The 9,752-nt window shown below is 38.7% G+C and overlaps 1 protein-coding gene and 1 non-coding gene across 2 annotated transcripts; both read left to right on the top strand.

Annotated features, from left to right (window-relative positions):
- The first annotated feature begins 5,576 nt into the window (after nt 1-5,576).
- Nucleotides 5,577-9,396, top strand: LOC143220338 (soma ferritin-like). Its single transcript, XM_076446004.1, has 5 exons — nt 5,577-5,613; nt 6,046-6,119; nt 8,260-8,424; nt 8,576-8,800; nt 9,211-9,396. The coding sequence occupies exons 1-5, from the start codon at nt 5,577-5,579 to the stop codon at nt 9,394-9,396; spliced, it is 687 nt and encodes a 228-aa protein (XP_076302119.1).
- Nucleotides 9,021-9,092, top strand: Trnaa-cgc (transfer RNA alanine (anticodon CGC)). Its single transcript has one exon. It is a non-coding gene; the product is annotated as a tRNA-Ala (tRNA).
- Nucleotides 9,397-9,752: the final 356 nt, after the last annotated feature.

The following is a 9,752-nucleotide window of genomic DNA, read 5'->3' as shown; positions in this document are numbered from 1 at the left end:
CTCCATGGTCTTTCCTACACCTTTTTGTCCCAGTTTCGCCGCACCTCTAGCCTTTCCCTTTGTAGCCGTTGAAACGAGTTCACTGCCCTGGTATAGTTCGCTTTCCTTTGACGTCATCGAACACCTACGTCACCGACGCGACATTATCGTTCGCGTTGCTACTTAAACGCGTTTCGTCGTAATTACTAATCGGTTCTACCACTTCGTATCCCGCGCGAACAACCAAAACAGTTGGATTCTATTCTGTAAAAGCGACGACTCTATTCGAAAACCGAGCGAAAGACGGGAAAATACGCGCGGTAAATGGAAGGAAGATGTACGGGAGCAGAGGATAAAGAGCGGCGAGATGGCAAACTGCAATACCAAGGTAGGTCGATAAGAGCATGGCACATCGGTAACCGTAGTACAAGGGTTGGTAAAGGAAACAGGTGGTTTGGTGGCCATTGGTAACAGTGGCGAGGTCCGGTTGGGAAGGTGGCAGGGTGGTTCGCTGTCCGGACTGCGAAACTCTGCGTTACTCGAAAGGAAAAGGGTGAGACAAGCGAGACGTGTCTGACCGAGCACAGGACACTTCTACTGCGAACCATTGCCCTACTAACGCGCAACATTTCAACGCTCTATCCTTCTAATAGAAAATTAACCAACCACCGACAGACATTATTCCCAGGCACTTCTGCTCTCGAAACGTTTGCAAGCGAGCTATAATTTTGTTATATCCGAGAAGAACGTTATTCGCTCTTTGATACTCTAGTTAGTTCTGACCCGAAAACATTATTCGAATTAAATTGGTAATGCGACACGAGCTTTTGAATGTGGCATGCGTTAATTTGAACGGCCGTATATTTTATAATAAATTACGTTTCATACGACTGCAACTTATCACGAGTGTTAATTTTATTTAATTTTATTTAGGAATGCAGGTTGCCACGTTATTATTCCTGTTTAAATTCGCAGTATATTTTTGACCCAAGGAAAGTTCGCGATATTCTCGTCGTGGAAAATCCGGAAATACTACACGAATTGAAAAACGAAGCACCAATGTAAAATTTGCGAACATCGGACAACTAAATTAGTATTTCCCGAGCACACCAGATGGCAGGGCAAACTTTGAGAAACCGACGAGTTATTTTGGCAAATGCATCGTACATGATCGGTGTTCCGCGTACGTTTGTTTACCATTTCGGAAAATCGTGCCCTGTAACTTCGTGTGTTGTGATATAATTGGAGCAGCCGAAAATTATGCGAAATCGTGGGAATTAGGACGACGTGACGCCAGCCGCCGTCGGACCAGTGCCATCGTTGAAGATCGAGGCTATCCACCGGTATAAACAACCTTTCGAAATAACAAACCCGACTATAGTTGTTACTCTTTGCTGTCAAAATTTCCTTTTGTCTTCTAACGAGACGCTGCGTTCAATTTTTATCAAACTGCGTTTGTAAACAACGAACAACGATTCGTCGAATGCGTGTGATGAATGCTTTGTTCGCACCGATAATCATAGTTTGACAAATTTCTGCTCGATTGTCGGAATCAACGTTGATCAATTAACGATATTAATAAATTTCTGTTCTTTAGATTTAAAACTGGAATAACATGCCTGACGTGTTACTGGCGCCTACTGCTAAACCGAATTCTACTTTTCTGAATGTTTATGACGATTTAGTGTGATGTACCGAAGTTAAGAACGCAATGGACTGTCAGTGGAATTAAGTACATCTTCAAACATGGTTACTCGTGTAATTGTACATGGCTAACATAGACGTTGGTTAAGTCTTTAAATGGAATTTAAAGTAGCAAGCGTAGCAACATACGTGCATAATGTATTTAAAACACATGCACCTGATTGACAAAGAAAAAATGCGAATATTTGTCTCAATCTATACCCTATTGCAATTCAAAACAGTTAATTATCACTGATATTACTTTGCAATGTTGTTTATAACGCTTTGGTAGTTCATGCTTATAGATCCAAGACGGGAATACTTTCTCTGTCACGTCTAACAAGTAGACTCTATTCCTTGCTACTTTATTTATCATCGGGGAGTTAATTTTTGGCGGAAAATCAGGTGGTAGACAGGCGTATTTAGGCCAGCATGGCGATATTTTGAAAAGCTGGAAGTCGTAAAAACGAACAGCGGAATCTCGTTAGAGCCAAAAAAATTGTAATTCACAGAAGAACTCTATTTTTCTACGCCAATGAGATTGACAAGGCTTCGCGTGGGGTGGATGAGATTAATCCCGTTTACCTCAAGCAGATTTAGGGCTTCTTATGCAACTTCACGCGCGTATATTCGTATGCAACTGTCTAGGTACCTGTATACAGCGTTCCTTACTTTTTCCCAAATACGTTTCTCTTAGGCTAACAATTCCAATCGTTGCGATTAACTCGCTGGAACATTCGACCGTCTCGCTTTGCAATTACCCAACCCGTTTGCCACGATTTGAAAACTTCGTGGGGAACAATTCCCCGTTATTAGAAAGAACAATATCGTATAAATTCATAAATTCGTCGTCTATTACGCGCCATGTATCGTTAGAAAATAGCCAGACTGTTGCATAAATTGGAAACATCGTTGCAAGAAGTCGCGGAGAAATTTCGGTATGCGTACGCGCGTTTGATTTATTAAGAAATAACAAGTGACACATGTTTGTAGAGGGACCAGGTCTGAAATCCTAACTGATGTCCACCCTTCTGACACGTAATACCAATCTGACACTCGGGCGTTTGGTTGTCCGTGCACTATATCGCATAACGAATTCCTCGTGCAGTGGCGGCAGTAGCATTATTTCGTCGCAGAGAAAACCTCGCATAATCCTAAGTTAATCGCGAAATTATCCTCTCGATTCCGCTCGACATCCGCGTGGAGCTCGGCCCAGCAGAGGAGAAGGGAACGCAACCTACCTCACTACCTCAAGGACGGAGGGACGACCTAACATAGGAAAGCCGTCTTATGTTTCTGTCTCATTTCATTGTAAACTTACGATATGAAATATGAACATAAACTTAAGGTGGGTACCTATATGATCAACAAATCCATCGGAACCGTCGTGGGAAACGCGTGTCTTCGTCGGAGAAGAGGATCGAACGGACGTCCGGCAAGGTATCACGACGATCCCGTGAGTTTTGCGACGAGAAACGCGTAATTCTCGATGCATGTGAATTATACGTACGATTCCGGTGTTCCGTTGTTAGCCAAGAGTAGCTTTTGATCGGTTCCTGCATGCACCTTCTGTCGTCACGATCGTCGGATCTGTTTCACGTGGAGAGCGCGGTGGTTCGGCTGAAAAAAAAAAGAAAGAAAGGACAATGGAGACGAGTGAGAAGTAATTAGAACACGGAAAGAGGAAAGTGGCGGATCGGTGGAAAGATAGAGGGAAAAACGGGACAGCGGGTATCGGTGGAGTCAGTGGAGGAGTCCCAGGTTAGGCCAGGCAGACGTGAAGCCTGAGGATCCAGGGGTGCTAAGCCCTGAATCCTAAGAAGTGTTCAGAGCTTACTCGGCTAGTGTTACCCCCCGCCACCGTCGTCCTCTTTTTCTTTCTCCTCGTCGTTGTCTCCTCGGTCAGAGGGAACCTACGGCAGGGCGTAAGGTTAGCTAGATGGCTCCTCATCTTCATCCGCTTCTCGCATTCCACCCTTATTCCCGAGCGAGCTCCTTCACTCACAAAACTATCCGCCTCGACCGCTCGGCCCTCCTTCCAGTTTCAAGTTATAACGGAAAATCGAATGAGAAACGACCGGCCGATTATTAACCGTGATCCGTTAACGATTCAGAAGCTACCGCTGTCGAATATTTTATCTGGGAAAACGGTTCTGTTTTATCCGTAGGAATGTCGAATAGCTTCTGACTCGCGTCGATGTTCCTTACACACCTTGGAAACCTTAGCCCGATGTTCCTTCGACGTTATGTGATTTCCAAACGTCGATAATGCTAGCTCGATTTTCACTCAACAACGACTCATCTCGTGTCCTTTATCACGTGACCTCCTTCGTTAGAAGCCGTAAAAGTCGGCAACAGTCGACAATGATAATATCCACCCGTTAATTTTACACTATAGCCTCGATTACGTCGATCTAAAACCACTAACGATCTTCGGATCGTCGAATTTTCGAGGAATGTTTAAAGAAATTGCTGTTTCAAGAAAGGCACGAGACACCCTCGGAACAACCTGCGGCAAATTGGAAAAATTCTCGGCTAGAAATAGAATAAGAGCAGAAGGCAGGGATTAGGTATATTTTGACGGCTATAGATCCTGGATTTAGCGGGACGGTAGCGGTCTAAAGCGAGGCATAAAAATTAGGTCGTCCTAATGCCGGATCCAGCTATTTAACTAACGGGGTACCCGCTTCGTGTTGGTATGTATGTGGGATACGTTTTAAGGATTCACCTCTTCACAATATCATTAAACACTACTACAGGCAACGAGACTGCCAACAGACGGCAATAGCCAGGTCACAGGGTGAACTTATATAATGAAATAGAAAGCGTTTATGTAACTGGCAAAAACATACGACACTGGTCCCAAAAAGGGCAGAAGCTAATTTGTTTCGGTAATCTGGGCCAATTTCTCTCGCGTGCCCCTTAGGATACGAGAATTCGGGAGAAAATATTCGCGGAGTAACAAAATCGGGAGTAAAGTCCTTCTTTCCGCGGAAATAGAGAAAAAAGAAAATCGGAAATCAGTTAAAATGGACGTTCGATCCCTTAATGACGACCATTGCCAAATATCGCGTAACGCAAAGATGTCGGGGGGAGAAAAAGAAAAGCTAGGCAAGCAAAGTGTACCGTCTGCATTCGATCGTGCAACTTCGGTAACGCAAATACGATTTCGTTCGTAATGCCTGTGCCCTTATTTCCCAAGAAACACGTGTCTTGTGGCCTTAAAGAAAACTGTTCATTGGCCGGTGCAGGCTAAAGCCACCCCGTCATTGGTCGGTGGATTAGATGACCACGTGGTGTCTTGGTATATAACCAAGGGTGAACTAAGAAGGTATCGGCAGTTGTGCTCGGAACATGGACAGAAGTGCAAAGATCATTGTTTATTAACTCGCGTCTAGCTTCGATCGCGTAGTGATACCGAAACAATTTAAAGGGAACATTGATCAAGTGCGATTACTTGGAAGTTCTGCTTGACATTTACTCGGCACAGCGCTCTACAACCCCCAGTGACTAAAACCATCCACCGTACCGCTCGAATTTCATTATTTTACACGTGAACAAGAGTATGTCGAGGATCGGCGGAGTGTGTGGCGGAATATAACTGGACCAATTTTCAAGGTGTACTTCGATCCCGTTGTGTGACCATCCCGATCTCAGGCGTATCCTGGAACAAGGCTCTCGGCCGTTGGAATACCCGCGATCCTAAACGAAACGACGTTAAAAACAAAAGTTGTTCAGTAAGACAAATTCTTTCCCGTGCTAGTCGCGGATACGGGAAAGTTACCGGAGATGCCTCGCTCTTTCCCGGGACGAAACGATCGAGCATTGTAACGGCATCCGTTGTAGCGATCGCTTAAAATTGATCTCGATTACTTCTAATCGTGTTCACCGTTCTAGCTTCCGGTGCATAGCAAATGGAAGAAGAGTTAGCCTCGATGTGTACAAACTACGGTAAGTTCATCGTAGAAATGTACGGATAGGAAAATCGAAGATAATGAATTTTGTATTCGAGTCGAACTATCCTATCAACCTATAGAACAACCAGATGTCCGGTCCCCACAACTTATCTTCCTACGGATATGCTTTTCACGTATTTACATGGATCGTATGTGACGTTATTTTTTTTTTTTTTTTTTTTCGTAGCATTAGTAGGAGTGTGCCGATAATAATACGAATAATAACGAAAAAAAAAGAAACAACTCAATGACGGATCGTAAATAAGGAAACGCACTTTTCGTTTGAATCCGACATCGTATTACGAAATAAAACTACACGGAATAGTTTGAAGAATTTCTGGCAAGAAGATCATTTTGAGGAAAGAGAGATCCGAGACGTAGCGGTTAAACTGGATACTTTTTTTTTCTTTGTTTCTCGAATGTTTAGCGAATGCAGGCTATAACGAAGACTACCCATCGACATCGTGTATAAGAGAAAATAGACCACATCATTGGTACGTGGTAAAAGATAGTGCCAGCCGAGTTGTACTTTACTCATTCATTCACTCTACCTATACATACTTTACCACTTCGTATCCCACTTTTTACCTCCACTATTAACTACTAAAAAAGCCGGATTAAATAGCCGTAATAAGGGCGATAACGCTGTCCATAACGATCAAACTCTATGACACGAAGTAAAGTAGAAAAATCCTGCTGAAACGTGAAACGAGATCTGTGGAATAATTTATATTTCAAGAAAATTTGTTCCATATTCTTCCAATTTTCTTTTCCCTTTTTTCTTTCTCTGGTGTTACTTTTGTCATAGATACTACTTTTTACAGCAACTATGTAAGTTCGGAAAAAATATTATTCGAATGGAAACTATGTACGGAAAGCGAAGAAATGAAAAATAATGGACTCTAATGCAGCTGCTGGCCACTGCACAAGATTAGACGTAAGACTCTTGTGCGTGTGACAGCGGCTATGATGGGGCTTCCATGAAGCATCGATGATACCACAAAATCTATATGGTCTGCAAGTCTGACTCCTAAGTAGATTGAGAAATAAAACTTTTAGATAGACCTCAGATCGCATAAGTTTCGTATACATGTGGGAAAATATTTTGTTAGTAACATTTATCCGCTAATTTTTCTTTTTATTTTTGTGACAAAATTCAATAATTTCTATATATCATTGGGTTTTATAATAATTATTATAGAGAGAAAATCTCATAATGCAAGCTTTCTGTAATAATTATTAAATCTTTAATAAATGTCTTTACTACCTTAAGCAAAGATATAAGATCCTCATAAATTGTACAAATATACTTTATACCCTCATATATTTTTGTTATCGTTTCTCAAGCTATAGTTACCTTGAGAAAATGACGAGAAGACATAAGACATTAAATTATAATGGAAATATATTACAAAAATTTGTTGAACATGACAATAAAGTGTTTAAACATAATTATACGTCTGATTCCTCCTTATTGCGAGATACAAACCTACAATACATTTCCTTTGATCCTAAAACAGTATTATGTAACGAGATACATCTGTCTTATTTAATTCCTCCTTTTAAAGAAACTAATATTCATTACAATCAAATAAATAATCGCTTACAAAAGGTATATTGCAAGATATTATCTATCAAATACAATCTTTTTCTTGCGTTAATATCACTCAAATCTACTTATTATTTATCAACTTTGATTCGGTTTGATAACATTTCCTGCCAAACACTTATACTTTGCATGTACTTTTCTTAATCTGGAAATACCAAAAGATCATGTAACTAATTAATATGAAATATGCTACCATTGCGAGATCAATTGAAATTTACACATCAAAGACAATACATATACTGTTATTATCTGTTACTGAATCTTTCCACTTAAGGTGTCAAGTCAACAAATTGTTATCACAGATTGTAATATAAATCTTAAAATTGAAAATCCAATTGTGCACAACCTAATATGGAATAATATTTAAGAAAGCACAAAAAATTACAAGATCAACATTAATTAAACAAGATGCTACGTTAAGCAAAATATAAATTTTAATTTTGGAAAAGAAGATAAAAAAATGCTACCTTCGATATTTAAATCAAAATCAAGTCATGAGGTTCATCATATAATGTATCGATGTATACTTGCATGTCATTTACGTGCGTTTCGAAAGCTATCCAAAGCAAGTCTTACTGCAAACATGCTGCCCTCTTCCTATTGGCTTCGTAATCAAGCAACTCATAATGATTATTTTCCGAACGCATGCTATTTAAACGACGTTCCAATGCAAGGAATTCGAAATTGAAATATTTTTTAATTCCAAAATACAACATTAACGAAATTAGAAATTTATAATATGTGCATAATAACTGTGTAGACGTTATAGTAATTTTTCGGATTGAAAATAGAAAAAGAGAAAAGTAAAAATTATAACCAAAATTATGATAATCTCGCGAAATAGAAGTAATAAATCAAAACTACAAACGAAATTACGTTAAATTTATTCTTTGTTAGTTCGTTATGTTTATATTCAGGGTCATAATTTTAAACGTAAAATCGATAAAACGTGCGCACCCGCGCATGCGAGTGTGATATTTCTTCTGTATCATCTGCTTATACTCGGTGCATTGTAAACCTCCAGAAAACTAGTGCCATTCATTACACTGTGTCTGTATATTTGTATTATCAAAATTGTTTATAATGACGTCGAGCGTTACAACCCTGGTTAGGCAAAATTTTCACGCCGATTGTGAAAAAGCTATCAACGACCAAATCAATATGGAATTATTCGCGAGTTACGTTTATCTCTCTATGGTTAGTCAACATATCGATTAAATGGCTATTTTTAACGTCAAATTTTCTAAAACAATGATATTCCTATAAAAAGAACATATTCATTTCTTTATATCATAATTTTTGCCAACTGTACTTTCCATGTTATACTCAACTTATTACTTTTCCTCAGGCATATTATTTTAATCGAAGCGACGTAGCTTTACCAGGTCATTATACATATTTCAAAAAAGCTTCGGACGAAGAAAGAGAACATGCCATGAAATTTATGACTTATCAAAACAAAAGAGGTGGTAGCATTGCATTGTCACTTATTCAAAGTCCGCCAAAAGATGTTTGGAGTAGCGCTCATGATGCTATGACTGAAGCATTAAAGCTAGAGAGGAAAATTAACGAGGTATGTATATTTAAAATATATCGCAACTATATATATTATTGTTATTGGTATAAAGAAAATAATTTTGTATAAAATTATTTAAAAATGTATCTTCTAGTTATCTTTCACTTGTGTACAACACAGTTGATATTTTCCATTATATTTTGCTAAATTGACTAATTTTTTGTATACTTTCATTTTGTGTGCTATTTATAAATTTTTAGTATCCTTATTTCCAAGTGGGGGTGTAACTCAGTGGTAGAGTGTCCGCTTCGCATGCGGAAAGTCCTGGGTTCAAATCCCAGCTCCTCCAACACGAATATAATTTTTTTATATTTTCTTCTTTTTTATACTTTATTAATTTTTTTTTCAAAATGGTAATATATCCTTCAATAAAATCGATATTTTTGTAAATATTCTAATATTTTCAGAGCCTCCTTGCGATGCACGCACTAGCGTCAGAACACAACGATCCGAACTTCTTAGATTTCCTCGAAACTGAATATCTGAAAGACCAAGTAGATTCTATCGATGAACTTGCTAATTATGTAACAAGATTAGAAAGACTTGGAGATGGTCTAGGAACATATATCATCGATCAAGAACTTAGAGAATGAAACGTTATTCGTAAAAGTAACACACTTAGTAAGAAAAATTAATATACTCTATACACGCAAGATCGTTATGAAGAAATACATAATAATAAATAAAACATGCACTATATAACACTAAGTGAGCAACACGTACAATGTTTAATTTCTATCGGTAAAATTAAATATATCCACTTGTATAATCTTATATAATGTCATCGATTTCTGTGTTGAATTATCAAACATTTTAAGGAAATGAAATTCGGAACTCGTAACATGTTAATAAATGTAACAAATGTTTTAATGTATTGCCCAGCATAGTGCTAACTTTGATCATAATAAAACTTGGTATTTCTGAATATATATAGTTCCTATTTTTATTA

The sequence above is a fragment of the Lasioglossum baleicum genome, unplaced genomic scaffold (genome assembly GCF_051020765.1).
Source record: "Lasioglossum baleicum unplaced genomic scaffold, iyLasBale1 scaffold0779, whole genome shotgun sequence".
Classification (NCBI taxonomy): Eukaryota; Metazoa; Arthropoda; class Insecta; order Hymenoptera; family Halictidae; genus Lasioglossum; species Lasioglossum baleicum.
This window is presented reverse-complemented; position numbering and strand designations above follow the sequence as displayed.